This window comes from Salvelinus fontinalis, chromosome 34 (genome assembly GCF_029448725.1).
Source record: "Salvelinus fontinalis isolate EN_2023a chromosome 34, ASM2944872v1, whole genome shotgun sequence".
In the NCBI taxonomy this organism is placed as follows: Eukaryota; Metazoa; Chordata; class Actinopteri; order Salmoniformes; family Salmonidae; genus Salvelinus; species Salvelinus fontinalis.
In genome coordinates, this window is record NC_074698.1 from 27,295,570 (window position 1) to 27,310,803 (window position 15,234).

General features: G+C 47.1%; 1 protein-coding gene across 4 annotated transcripts in view; it reads left to right on the plus strand.

Moving 5' to 3' along the window:
• Positions 1-15,234, plus strand: part of LOC129833649 (rho GTPase-activating protein 17-like) — a 55,065-nt gene that overhangs the window by 25,284 nt on the left and 14,547 nt on the right. For all 4 annotated transcript variants that reach the window (XM_055898361.1, XM_055898359.1, XM_055898360.1 and 1 more), the window contains exons 3-8: positions 10,237-10,341; positions 11,771-11,847; positions 12,672-12,783; positions 12,894-12,970; positions 13,539-13,656; positions 15,070-15,138. In XM_055898361.1, coding sequence (XP_055754336.1) covers positions 10,237-10,341; positions 11,771-11,847; positions 12,672-12,783; positions 12,894-12,970; positions 13,539-13,656; positions 15,070-15,138 — 558 coding nt within the window. The remainder of the gene's footprint in view (positions 1-10,236; positions 10,342-11,770; positions 11,848-12,671; positions 12,784-12,893; positions 12,971-13,538; positions 13,657-15,069; positions 15,139-15,234) is intronic.

The window sequence follows — 15,234 nt, forward strand, 5'->3', positions numbered from 1 at the left end:
TGTCAAGAGAGACTAGGTACTGTAGCTCAATATGTCAAGAGAGACCAGGTACTGTAGCTCAATATGTCAAGAGAGACCAGGTACTGTTGCTCAATATGTCAAGAGAGACTAGGTACTGTAGCTCATTATGTCAAGAGAGACCAGGTACTGTTGCTCAATATGTCAAGAGAGACTAGGTACTGTAGCTCATGTCAAGAGAGACCAGGTACTGTTGCTCAATATGTCAAGAGAGACCAGGTACTGTAGCTCAATATGTCAAGAGAGACCAGGTACTGTAGCTCAATATGTCAAGAGAGACCAGGTACTGTTGCTCAATATGTCAAGAGAGACTAGGTACTGTAGCTCAATATGTCAAGAGAGACCAGGTACTGTTGCTCAATATGTCACGAGAGACCAGGTACTGTAGCTCAATATGTCAAGAGAGACCAGGTACTGTAGCTCAATATGTCAAGAGAGACCAGGTACTGTAGCTCAATATGTCAAGAGAGACCAGGTACTGTAGCTCATTATGTCAAGAGAGACCAGGTACTGTAGCTCATTATGTCAAGAGAGACCAGGTACTGTAGCTCATTATGTCAAGAGAGACCAGGTACTGTAGCTCATTATGTCAAGAGAGACCAGGTACTGTAGCTCATTATGTCAAGAGAGACCAGGTACTGTAGCTCGATATGTCAAGAGAGACTAGGTACTGTAGCTCGATATGTCAAGAGAGACTAGGTACTGTAGCTCGATATGTCAAGAGAGACTAGGTACTGTAGCTCGATATGTCAAGAGAGACTAGGTACTGTAGCTCAATATGTCAAGAGAGACCAGATACTGTAGCTCAATATGTCAAGAGAGACCAGGTACTGTTGCTCAATATGTCAAGAGAGACTAGGTACTGTAGCTCATTATGTCAAGAGAGACCAGGTACTGTTGCTCAATATGTCAAGAGAGACTAGGTACTGTAGCTCAATATGTCAAGAGAGACCAGGTACTGTTGCTCAATATGTCAAGAGAGACCAGGTACTGTAGCTCAATGTGTCAAGAGAGACCAGGTACTGTAGCTCAATATGTCAAGAGAGACTAGGTACTGTAGCTCAATGTGTCAAGAGAGACCAGGTACTGTAGCTCAATATGTCAAGAGAGACCAGGTACTGTAGCTCAATATGTCTAGAGAGACTAGGTATTGTAGGTCAATATGTCAAGAGAGACCAGGTACTGTAGCTCAATATGTCTAGAGAGACCAGGTACTGTAGCTCAATATGTCAAGAGAGACCAGGTACTGTAGCTCAATATGTCAAGAGAGACCAGGTACTGTTGCTCAATATGTCAAGAGAGACCAGGTACTGTAGCTCAATGTGTCAAGAGAGACCAGGTACTGTAGCTCAATATGTCAAGAGAGACTAGGTACTGTAGCTCAATGTGTCAAGAGAGACCAGGTACTGTAGCTCAATATGTCAAGAGAGACTAGGTACTGTAGCTCAATATGTCTAGAGAGACCAGGTACTGTAGCTCATTATGTCAAGAGAGACTAGGTACTGTAGCTCAATATGTCTAGAGAGACTAGGTATTGTAGCTCATTATGTCAAGAGAGACTAGGTATTGTAGCTCATTATGTCAAGAGAGACCAGGTACTGTAGCTCAATATGTCAAGAGAGACTAGGTACTGTAGCTCAATATGTCTAGAGAGACTAGGTATTGTAGCAAATGGCATGCAGACATATCTTGTAAACGTCTAGTTTACCACAGATGATTCATTCAACTGTTAGCCTTATCCATCTGGCAGGTAACCAGTTACAGGTGTGTCTGCTTGCAATGTGTTTTATTACCCATCTCCAGAAAGGATAGCCCTCCCTACACCATAGGGTTTAGTCTATAGATACAGTCACAGCTTCCTTGTTCTATTATGCTCTAACAAGGCACAGCTCAATTCCGTTTAATCCACTTTATTTATCTCCAAGGGGTAGATATTAGTGTGCAGATCACGTTCAATAACATGATACATCACCAACTTTCCTCAACATGAGCTGAATGTTAGTTTAGCCTGTTGAAATGTGTCACTTTAGTTATGCAGGGCCTCTGTGTATTGAAATGGCTAAGTGGTCATCTTGTTGGACATGGTTGAATCAGTAGCAGGAGAGGAGCTAGCGCTGTCAGACCGGCCCGTGTCTGTTGGACTGGACTGACACCTGGGGAAAAGATGTTGGGGGAGGCCAGGTCAGTACAGGTGCATCAAAGCTGGGACCGAGAGACTGAAAAACAGCTTCTATCTCAAGGCCATCAGACTGTTAAATAGCCATCACGAGCCAGCTACCAGCCGGTTACTCAACCCTGCAGCTTAGAGGCTGCTGCCCTAGACATGGACATGGGGAGAGAGAAACCAAGAGAAAGGGAGAGAGAGAGAAGCTGTCTCTCAGAGGACAAAGCCTAAACCCCACATCAGCACTGCTCTGACTCACTGCTCTGGATCTTCCATATTTCCTTTGAGCCAGGGTCAGGGGTCAACTGGCTGCTCAGTCCACTGACTGTTTTTACTGGCTACTGATCTGGGCTGTCTGCTGGAAAAAGACATCCTCAATAATAGGCCTGTAAACCTTTAAACATCATTACACGTAATGGAGGGAGGAAGGTGAGGGTGGCGTCTGTGTGTATGTACTCCTTATTTCATCCCTCGCCAGCCTTCAGGCCAGTCTCCAGGCCAGTCTCCAGGCCAGTCTCCGGGCCAGTCTCCGGGCCGGTCTCCAGGCCAGTCTCTAGGGCAGGGTGTAATACTATATATTATTCTGTTTATCTGTCTATCTGTCTGTTTCTTCCCATCAGTAGTGCTGAATGAGACCAGTGCTTGTTTTCAGAAGTCAGTTCTCCATTGCTGTTATTGAACTCTTTCTCTTTTGACCACCACCTTCTGTCATAACTCAAGGCTGTGTCCCAAATGGCACCCTATTCTCTGTATAGTGTACTAATTTTGACCAGAACCCTATGGGCCCTGGACAAAGTAGTACACTATACTGGTATAGGGGTGCCATTTGGGACGCAACCCTACTCCGGCAACCTGGCACCCAGTGATGAGGTTCTGGATACACATTACAGTTATTACTAGCAGGCATGAATCACTGTCCAGGATCACTGTTACACTGAATCAATTGGATCCAGAGAGAGAGCGCTTCACCCCAGCTAGCATGGAGAAGCAGCTGGAGGGAAATGCATGGGATTGAGAGTGCGCGGTGGAGAGTGCGAGAGAGAGAGAGAGTGCACGAGAGAGAGAGCGCGCAAGAGAAAGAGAGAGCGTGCGCAAGAGAAAGAGCCAGAGAGCGAGAGAGCAGAGAGAGCGTGCGAGAGCGCTCTCCCAGCCAATAACATGGCTGCAGAACCAGCTGGGTGGTCACAGTGAAACAGAAGAGGAAGTAAACACTTAGCACCAGAGAACAACACAGTCATACTGAAAGTTCATCAGAATACTGTGGACTGTATAGGCAAATCACTATGCTCCAGAACCCCCTGCTTTAGTTACACACATGGCGTTGGGTTTTCATTTGCTTGGAATAAGATTGTTTGCTGACTAATACTTTTGCTCATAGTCCCATACAGGAACTACACTAAGAAGGCCACAGTGTGTGGACCTCATAAACACATCTTGATAGTTAAAACCCCCTGCTTCCTTTTTATACAGTCGTTTAGTTTGTGGACTCTAATAGCTCAACTCTGGACCTGGCAGCCAGTTCCACAGCACCTTTTCATTGTTCCCCTCTAACCATGTAGTGATTTAGACCTGGGACACCAGGTGTGTGGAATGAATGATCAAATAGAAGTGAAAAGCATCAGGCCCCGGAGTTAAATAGTCCTGCTATAGGGGATGGAGCACACAGGCACATCTTTAGTCTGTACTAAGATCCCCTCATTGCATTTCCACTTCCTTTTTGAGGTTGTGGACTGGAACAGTTTGATATGATTATTTGATCACAGCCCCATACCAGAAGTAGACTGAAATAAAGCACAGTGGAGTGAGGGTGTGGACACCATATCCATATCTCCATTCTTCCCACCAACAACAACATCATTGGATCATTGGATCCCCTTTTTAAAGTTTGTGGGTGTGATAGTGTGCTGTTGAAGGTGATAGTGTGCTGTTGAAGGTGATAGTGTGCTGTTGAAGGTGATAGTGTGCTGTTGAAGGTGATAGTGTGCTGTTGAAGGTGATAGTGGGCTATGGAAGGGGATAGTGGGCTATGGAAGGGGATAGTGGGCTATGGAAGGGGATAGTGGGCTATGGAAGGGGATAGTGGGCTATGGAAGGGGATAGTGGGCTATGGAAGGTGATAGTGGGCTATGGAAGGTGATAGTGGGCTATGGAAGGGTATAAGGGGATAGTGGGCCATGGAAGGTGATAGTGGGCTATGGAAGGGGATAGTGGGCTATGGAAGGGTATAGGGGGATAGTGAGCTATGGAAGGGGATAGTGAGCTATGGAAGGGGATAGTGAGCTATGGAAGGGGATAGTGAGCTATGGAAGGGGATAGTGAGCTATGGAAGGGGATAGTGAGCTATGGAAGGGGATAGTGGGCTATGGAAGGGGATAGTGGGCTATGGAAGGGGATAGTGGGCTATGGAAGGGGATAGTGGGCTATGGAATGGGATAGTGGGCTATGGAAGGGGATAGTGGGCTATGGAAGGTGATAGTGGGCTATGGAAGGTGATAGTGGGCTATGGAAGGTGATAGTGGGCTATGGAAGGTGATAGTGGGCTTTGGAAGGGGATAGTGTGCTTTGGAAGGGGATAGTGTGCTATGGAAGGGGATAGTGGGCTATGGAAGGGGATAGTGGGCTATGGAAGGGGATAGTGTGCTGTTGAAGGTGATAGTGGGCTATGGAAGGTGATAGTGGGCTATGGAAGGGGCTATGGAAGGTGATAGTGGGCTATGGAAGGTGATAGTGGGCTATGGAAGGGGATAGTGGGCTATGGAAGGGTATAAGGGGATAGTGGGCTATGGAAGGGGATAGTGGGCTATGGAAGGGGATAGTGGGCTATGGAAGGGGATAGTGGGCTATGGAAGGGGATAGTGGGCTATGGAAGGGGATAGTGGGCTATGGAAAGGGATAGTGTGCTATGGAAGGGGATAGTGTGCTATGGAAGGGGATAGTGTGCTATGGAAAGGGATAGTGTGCTATGGAAGGGGATAGTGTGCTATGGAAGGGGATAGTGTGCTATGGAAGGGGATAGTGGGCTATGGAAGGGGATAGTGGGCTATGGAAGGGGAGAGTGGGCTATGGAAGGGGATAGTGGGCTATGGAAGGGGAGAGTGGGCTATGGAAGGGGAGAGTGGGCTATGGAAGGGGAGAGTGGGCTATGGAAGGGGAGAGTGGGCTATGGAAGGGGAGAGTGGGCTATGGAAGGGGAGAGTGGGCTATGGAAGGGGAGAGTGGGCTATGGAAGGGGAGAGTGGGCTATGGAAGGGCATAGGGTGCTATGGAAGGGGATAGTGTGCTATGGAAGGGGATAGTGTGCTATGGAAGGGGATAGTGTGCTATGGAAGGGGATAGTGTGCTATGGAAGGGGATAGTGTGCTATGGAAGGGGATAGTGTGCTATGGAAGGGGATAGTGTGCTATGGAAGGGGATAGTGTGCTTTGGAAGGGGATAGTGTGCTATGGAAGGGGATAGTGGGCTATGGAAGGTGATAGTGGGCTATGGAAGGGGATAGTGTGCTGTTGAAGGGGATAGTGGGCTATGGAAGGTGATAGTGGGCTATGGAAGGGGCTATGGAAGGTGATAGTGGGCTATGGAAGGTGATAGTGGGCTATGGAAGGGGATAGTGTGCTATGGAAGGGGATAGTGGGCTATGGAAGGGGATAGTGGGCTATGGAAAGGGATAGTGTGCTATGGAAGGGGATAGTGGGTGTGATAGTTTGCTGTAAATGTAATACATCAGTCTTCTGCGTTGCATTGATAGGGCCCTTGTATTAACTGTTCACTGATCATAACACCCATAGAGAGCAATATATCCCTTCTCAAATTCCCATAGATTCATCTGTTCTTCATACGCATATCTCTCTAACCTGTCTTGCATCAATATTAAGATAATCTAATGCAGCCTAGTTCTGCTCCCTGCAGAGAGCACTACCTGTATCAATCCTGCTGGTTCTTCCTCAACACCCCTCCATCTGTCTGTCAGCTGACAGTTAAGACACAACATGTAGGGATGTGAATAACCATTACCAGATGGCAACCAGGAGGAGCCAGCCAGTCAAAACAGCTTCTTCCACTCAATCATTTCACAGGACTAGGTCTATAACCATTATGCAATGGACATACAGTATATCTATTTGAATGAAACAGAAATGCAAAACATTGGTACAACAACGGTATAGATCAGGGTTGTCAGTAGGGTAGCACTCCAGGAACAGGGTTGGAGTTAAAATCTACAGGAGGGTAGCACTCCAGGAACAGGGTTGGAGTTAAAATCTACAGGAGGGTGGCACTCCAGGAACAGGGTTGGAGTTAAAATCTACAGGAGGGTAGCTCTCCAGGAACAGGGTTGGAGTTAAAATCTACAGGAGGGTGGCACTCCAGGAACAGGGTTGGAGTTAAAATCTACAGGAGGGTAGCTCTTCAGGAACAGGGTTGGAGTTAAAATCTACAGGAGGGTGGCACTCCAGGAACAGGGTTGGAGTTAAAACCTACAGGAGGGTAGCTCTCCAGGAACAGGTTTGGAGTTAAAATCTACAGGAGGGTAGCTCACCAGGAACAGGGTTGGAGTTAAAACCTACAGGAGGGTAGCTCTCCAGGAACAGGTTTGGAGTTAAAATCTACAGGAGGGTGGTTCTCCAGGAACAGGGTTTGAACAGGGTTGGATAAAATCTACAGGAGGGTAGCTCTCCAGGAACAGGGTTGGAGTTAAAATCTACAGGAGAGTAGCTCTCCAGGAACAGGTTTGGATAAAACCTACAGGAGGGTAGCTCTCCAGGAACAGGGTTGGATAAAACCTACAGGAGGGTACCTCTACAGGAACAGGGTTGGATAAAACCTACAGGAGGGTAGCTCTCCAGGAACAGGTTTGGATAAAACCTACAGGAGGGTAGCTCTCCAGGAACAGGGTTGGAGTTAAAACCTACAGGAGGGTAGCTCTCCAGGAACAGGGTTGGATAAAACCTACTGGAGGGTAGCTCTCCAGGAACAGGGTTGGATAAAACCTACAGGAGGGTACCTCTACAGGAACAGGGTTGGATAAAACCTACAGGAGGGTAGCTCTCCAGGAACAGGGTTGGACAAAACCTACAGGAGGGTAGCTCTCCAGGAACAGGGTTGGATAAAATCTACAGGAGGGTACCTCTACAGGAACAGGGTTGGATAAAATCTACAGGAGGGTACCTCTACAGGAACAGGGTTGGAGTTAAAACCTACAGGAGGGTACCTCTACAGGAACAGGGTTGGATAAAACCTACAGGAGGGTGGCTCTCCAGGAACAGGTTTGGATAAAACCTACAGGAGGGTAGCTCTCCAGGAACAGGGTTGGAGTTAAAACCTACAGGAGGGTAGCTCTCCAGGAACAGGGTTGGATAAAACCTACTGGAGGGTAGCTCTCCAGGAACAGGGTTGGATAAAACCTACAGGAGGGTACCTCTACAGGAACAGGGTTGGATAAAACCTACAGGAGGGTAGCTCTCCAGGAACAGGGTTGGATAAAACCTACAGGAGGGTACCTCTACAGGAACAGGGTTGGATAAAACCTACAGGAGGGTACCTCTACAGGAACAGGGTTGGACAAAACCTACAGGAGGGTAGCTCTCCAGGAACAGGGTTGGATAAAATCTACAGGAGGGTACCTCTACAGGAACAGGGTTGGATAAAATCTACAGGAGGGTACCTCTACAGGAACAGGGTTGGAGTTAAAACCTACAGGAGGGTACCTCTACAGGAACAGGGTTGGAGTTAAAACCTACAGGAGGGTACCTCTACAGGAACTGGGTTGGAGTTAAAACCTACAGGAGGGTAGCTCTTCAGGAACAGGGTTGGAGTTAAAACCTACAGGAGGGTAGCTCTTCAGGAACAGGGTTGGAGTTAAAACCTACAGGAGGGTACCTCTTCAGGAACAGGGTTGGAGTTAAAACCTACAGGAGGGTAGCTCTTCAGGAACAGGGTTGGAGTTAAAACCTACAGGAGGGTAGCTCTTCAGGAACAGGGTTGGAGTTAAAACCTACAGGAGGGTACCTCTTCAGGAACAGGGTTGGAGTTAAAACCTACAGGAGGGTACCTCTTCAGGAACAGGGTTGGAGTTAAAACCTACAGGAGGGTAGCTCTCCAGGAACAGGGTTGGAGTTAAAACCTACAGGAGGGTAGCTCTTCAGGAACAGGGTTGGAGTTAAAACCTACAGGAGGGTAGCTCTCCAGGAACAGGGTTGGAGTTAAAACCTACAGGAGGGTAGCTCTTCAGGAACAGGGTTGGAGTTAAAACCTACAGGAGGGTAGCTCTCCAGGAACAGGGTTGGAGTTAAAACCTACAGGAGGGTACCTCTACAGGAACAGGGTTGGAGTTAAAACCTACAGGAGGGTACCTCTTCAGGAACAGGGTTGGAGTTAAAACCTACAGGAGGGTAGCTCTTCAGGAACAGGGTTGGAGTTAAAACCTACAGGAGGGTAGCTCTCCAGGAACAGGGTTGGAGTTAAAACCTACAGGAGGGTAGCTCTTCAGGAACAGGGTTGGAGTTAAAACCTACAGGAGGGTACCTCTTCAGGAACAGGGTTGGAGTTAAAATCTACAGGAGGGTACCTCTACAGGAACAGGGTTGGATAAAATCTACAGGAGGGTACCTCTACAGGAACAGGGTTGGAGTTAAAACCTACAGGAGGGTACCTCTACAGGAACAGGGTTGGAGTTAAAACCTACAGGAGGGTAGCTCTTCAGGAACAGGGTTGGAGTTAAAACCTACAGGAGGGTAGCTCTTCAGGAACAGGGTTGGAGTTAAAACCTACAGGGGGGTAGCTCTTCAGGAACAGGGTTGGAGTTAAAACCTACAGGAGGGTAGCTCTTCAGGAACAGGGTTGGAGTTAAAACCTACAGGAGGGTAGCTCTCCAGGAACAGGGTTGGAGTTAAAACCTACAGGAGGGTAGCTCTCCAGGAACAGGGTTGTAGTTAAAACCTACAGGAGGGTACCTCTACAGGAACAGGGTTGGAGTTAAAACCTACAGGAGGGTAGCTCTTCAGGAACAGGGTTGGAGTTAAAACCTACAGGAGGGTAGCTCTCCAGGAACAGGGTTGGAGTTAAAACCTACAGGAGGGTACCTCTACAGGAACAGGGTTGGATAAAATCTACAGGAGGGTACCTCTACAGGAACAGGGTTGGAGTTAAAACCTACAGGAGGGTACCTCTACAGGAACAGGGTTGGAGTTAAAACCTACAGGAGGGTAGCTCTTCAGGAACAGGGTTGGAGTTAAAACCTACAGGAGGGTAGCTCTTCAGGAACAGGGTTGGAGTTAAAACCTACAGGAGGGTAGCTCTTCAGGAACAGGGTTGGAGTTAAAACCTACAGGAGGGTAGCTCTTCAGGAACAGGGTTGGAGTTAAAACCTACAGGAGGGTAGCTCTCCAGGAACAGGGTTGGAGTTAAAACCTACAGGAGGGTAGCTCTCCAGGAACAGGGTTGGAGTTAAAACCTACAGGAGGGTAGCTCTACAGGAACAGGGTTGGAGTTAAAACCTACAGGAGGGTAGCTCTTCAGGAACAGGGTTGGAGTTAAAACCTACAGGAGGGTAGCTCTCCAGGAACAGGGTTGGAGTTAAAACCTACAGGAGGGTACCTCTACAGGAACAGGGTTGGAGTTAAAACCTACAGGAGGGTAGCTCTACAGGAACAGGGTTGGAGTTAAAACCTACAGGAGGGTAGCTCTTCAGGAACAGGGTTGGAGTTAAAACCTACAGGAGGGTAGCTCTCCAGGAACAGGGTTGGAGTTAAAACCTACAGGAGGGTACCTCTACAGGAACAGGGTTGGAGTTAAAACCTACAGGAGGGTACCTCTACAGGAACAGGGTTGGAGTTAAAACCTACAGGAGGGTAGCTCTCCAGGAACAGGGTTGGAGTTAAAACCTACAGGAGGGTAGCTCTCCAGGAACAGGGTTGGAGAGCACTGATATAGAGAAAGACTATATTGCGGTACCATTCTATTATGTGTTTTGTGACGATGTGTGTGTGTGCTTGTGTTCATTTGTGTTTCTTCTGACCTAGTTTCTTCTGACGATCATGAGTGTGAATGTGTGATTGCAGATTGAGAGGCGCTTGGAGCTGGTCCGTCTGGTGTCCCACAACGCACACAAGAGACTGGTCACCTGTCTACAGGGTCACATCGGAACGGAGGCAGAAAAGAGACACGTAAGGACAATCTCCTTCTCTACCTCCTTCTCATCCTCTATTATCACACCTTCTCACTCTCTCCTCTTCTATCTCTCCTTCTCTACCTCCTTCTCATCCTCTATTATCACACCTTCTCACTCTCTCCTCTTCTATCTCTCCTTCTCACCCTCTCCTTCTCACCCTCTCCTCTTCTCTCTCCTTCTCTTCCTCTCCTTCTCACCCTCTTCTATTTCTCCTTCTCACCCTCTCCTCTCCTATCTCTCCTTCTCACCCTCTCCTCTTCTATCCTTCTCACCTTCTCCTTCTCACCCTCTCCTCTTCTATCTCGCCTTCTCTTCCTCTCCTTCTCACCCTCTCCTCTTCTATCTCTCCTTCTCACCCTCTCCTCTTCTATCTCTCCTTCTCTACCTCTCCTTCTCACCCTCTCCTCTTCTATCTCTCCTTCTCTTCCTCTCCATCTCACCCTCTCCTCTTCTATCTCTCCTTCTCACCCTCTCCTCTTCTATCTCTCCTTCTCTACCTCTCCTTCTCACCCTCTCCTCTTCTATCTCTCCTTCTCTTCCTCTCCATCTCACCCTCTCCTCTTCTATCTCTCCTTCTCACCCTCTCCTCTTCTATCTCTCCTTCTCTTCCTCTTCTATCTCTCCTTCTCTTCTATCTCTCCTTCTCACCCTCTCCTCTTCAATCTCTCCTTCTCTACCTCTCCTTCTCACACTCTCCTCTTGTATCTCTCCTTCTCTTCCTCTTCAATCTCTCCTCTTCTATCTCTCATTCTCACCCTCCTCTTCTATCTCTCCTTCACAGGGAGATGTGTTGTGAACAGCTCTTACCTCTAACTTAGACATCCACATTAACCACATGCTAATGTCAGTTAAAGATGTGCAATTACTGTAATTTTGAGTTATTTCATGGTAGGGTTTGAGCGCTAGAGAAAGGAACCCGAGACTGAGACAAGTTAGCCATCCTCTCAATGTTCTCTCTCCTCTGCAATCACTACACAGCATCTCTCAGTAAATAGAGGAGAGACTCAGTGGACAAACATGTGGAGTAGGCCTCTCCAAACCCTCCACTATCTTTCCAATCTACTGTAAGCCAGACCCGCCCCAGTGATGCCGCATTACTGATATGACTGGCATTACTGTCATTACTTTCACTCCAGAATTGTCTGCTTATCTCGTGTTCGATACATGGACCTTTATAATTCCGAATAGACTTGCCCAGAACTGGCTGAGAGTTTGTGTTTCGAGGGGTGGACACTTCGCTAGTCTCTTGTCACTTCGCTAGTCTATATATTCTAACACGTCTCCCCCCAGAACTTAATCGAGCATCTGGCGCATAATACAACATTTTAGTTCTGGGTGTCCGAGATGAAAGATGATACAGTAACATGTCTTGTGTTGAGCAATTTAACTACAAACCCCATGATGCCTTGTATTTCCTGCCACAGAAAAAGCTCCCTCTGACAGCCCTGTCCCAGGCCATGCAGGATGGAGGAAGCCAGCTGGGGGAGGAGTCACTGATTGGGTGAGTGTGGAGCAATGACAGCAGACATATGTATATGGGTCCGGTTTCCCAGGTACAATGGAGATTCTCCATGCTTCTTAGTCCAAGACCATGCTACATCTGTGTTTGGGAAACCAGACAATGATATCTGTGGTTTGAACATGGTTTCTACATGTTTAACATGCGGATTCAGAAAGATTCAGTTGAGAAAGTTAGTCCATAAGCACAGAACATGATCAGAATACAGGACTAAACTAGTGAGAGTTATACAGGGATGGATATGGTTGTTTAAAAGTCCCCAAATGTGTTAGTGGTATTCCTACATGACCTAATACTCTCAGCTTTAGGATTGATAATGCAGTGATAATGGTGTGTCTCTCTCTCTCTCCTCTTTCTCTCTGTTTATCTGTGTGTATGTGTCTTTACGTGGTGAGTGTCTTTACACGTGTGTGTCTCTCTCTCTCTCCTCTTTCTCTCTGTTTATCTGTGTGTATGTGTCTTTACGTGGTGAGTGTCTTTACACGTGTGTGTCTCTCTCTCTCTCCTCTTTCTCTCTGTTTATCTGTGTGTATGTGTCTTTACGTGGTGAGTGTCTTTACACGTGTGTGTCTCTCTCTCTCTCCTCTTTCTCTCTGTTTATCTGTGTGTACGTGTCTTTACGTGTGAGTGTCTTTACACGTGTGTGTCTCTCTCTCTCTCCTCTTTCTCTCTGTTTATCTGTGTGTACGTGTCTTTACGTGTGAGTGTCTTTACACGTGTGTGTCTCTCTCTCTCCTCTTTCTCTCTGTTTATCTGTGTGTATGTGTCTTTACATGTGCGTGTCTTTACACGTGTGTGTGTGGCAGTAAGATGATGGATGTGTGTGGGGAGGCAGAGAGCAGACTAGCATCTGAGCTGATGCAACACGAGGTCCAGCTAGAGAGAGACATCCTGGAACCTCTCAACCAGCTAGCAGAGGTGACCACCAACACTCTCCATATCTTACCCTGGCATTGATAACACTGAGCATGCCAATGGTCATACTAATGATAATGACACCATTTATGATCACTCCTATACCTACCCAGGTGGACATTCCCAACATCCTGAGACAGAGGAAACAGCTGGCTAAACTAGTCCTAGACTATGACTCAGCCAGAGCCAGGTACTGTACTAGAACCCCAGAGCCAGGTACTGTACTAGAACCCCAGAGCCAGGTACTGTACTAGAACCCCAGAGCCAGGTACTGGACTGGAACCCCAGAGCCAGGTACTGGACTGGAACCCCAGAGCCAGGTACTGGACTGGAACCCCAGAGCCAGGTACTGGACTGGAACCCCAGAGCCAGGTACTGGACTGGAACCCCAGAGCCAGGTACTGGACTGGAACCCCAGAGCCAGGTACTGGACTGGAACCCCAGAGCCAGGTACTGGACTGGAACCCCAGAGCCAGGTACTGGACTGGAACCCCAGAGCCAGGTACTGGACTGGAACCCCAGAGCCAGGTACTGGACTGGAACCCCAGAGCCAGGTACTGGACTGGAACCCCAGAGCCAGGTACTGGACTGGAACCCCAGAGCCAGGTACTGGACTGGAACCCCAAAAATAAAGATATGCCAAAAATAAAATAAAATATTTTGCAAAAGTTGTATGTGCATTTCTCAAGTGAAGATCTATGTTCACACATAGATGAGACAAAGTTCCACATCTCCATTATATTTTATTTTTGTTCCAGGTGGTTGCAGGCAAGCAAGTCTATTCACTTTTCCACAAACTACCAGGCCACTGTCGCCAAGGTTGAGACTCTCAAAGACGAGATGGACGAGGCCCTGAACAAAGTGGAGATGTGTAAGGTACTGTAGGTAGTATTCATTAAATTCTAACTAGACTTGTTCAATGAAAAGGAACTGGTCACTCGCTAGCAAAAAACATACTGTAGTAACAAGACTCTGGAGAAAAGCTGTTGGTTTATAAGATTGATTTGGGATAAAAACAGAACAGCTCTTTTTTACAGATTGATTCACCATATCAAGTGTCTCCACTGAAATCACGTCAACATGTATTTACTTTCATAGTGTATTGAACTGATATTATTTATAATATGTAATGTATTGTATAACCAAATGTGCACATACAGCAGAGGATGTAATGGTGGGCAAAGTGGGAGAATTAGGTTTCCAGGGAATTCTGCAGGTTTCCAGCACTATGAAAAACTCTGAGTATAAAGGAAAGTCTAGGGACAGTACAGGGCAGCATGAGAGCACACACTCCTGCTATTCCTAGATGACCTTGAGAAATTGGGAATACCTTCCTGCTCTAATGACTGGAGGTAAAGTTGAAAAGATGGCGTCATATTCCAGCTAAGGCTTCTTAATCATGACAGGATCATATCTGATGACCTGGCTGAACAGAGGGTTATTGTGACAGGGGTATGAACAGAGGGTTATTGTGACAGGGGTATGAACAGAGGGTTATTGTGACAGGGGTATGAACAGAAGGTTATTGTGACAGGGGTATGAACAGAGGGTTATTGTGACAGGGGTATGAACAGAGGGTTATTGTGACAGGGGTATGAACAGAGGGTTATTGTGACAGGGGTATGAACAGAGGGTTATTGTGACAGGGGTATGAACAGAGGGTTATTGTGACAGGGGTATGAACAGAGGGTTATTGTGACAGGGGTATGAACAGAGGGTTATTGTGACAGGGGTATGAACAGAGGGTTATTGTGACAGGGGTATGAACAGAGGGTTATTGTGACAGGGGTATGAACAGAGGGTTATTGTGACAGGGGTATGAACAGAGGGTTATTGTGACAGGGGTATGAACAGAGGGTTATTGTGACAGGGGTATGAACAGAGGGTTATTGTGACAGGGGTATGAACAGAGGGTTATTGTGACAGGGGTATGAACAGAAGGTTATTGTGACAGGGGTATGAACAGAGCCTGACATACATGTTATTAGGGCTATGTTATTAAAGGGTCATGACTGTGCTGTCAGTTACCTTTACATGCTATTCACATTGTCAGGTTCAATGTTCTGGTTCAATGATCCAGAGGGATACTAAAGAAAGCAGGCTAGATGTATTAACCACAATGGGTGTTGCAGCTTCAAGACAATATACGTCACAAGCACATTTATCTATAACCTCCAACTAGGCCCCCTTTCCCAAACAGACCCCGCCCCCTTCTGTGTCTAGGATGTACAATCAATCTCTGTGGGGTAGACCCAATCAACAGTGCTGATGTTCATGGTCCTTCCTCAGGACCAGCTGTCTGCGGACATGTATAACTTCTCCTCCAAGGAGGGAGACTACGCCCGCTACTATGTTATTGTGAGTATTCTTCATCCTGACTACATTATAACATCAGCATTTCCTTCAGATCACATTTGACCCACATTTAGCTCATCATTTGAAATGTTACATTAA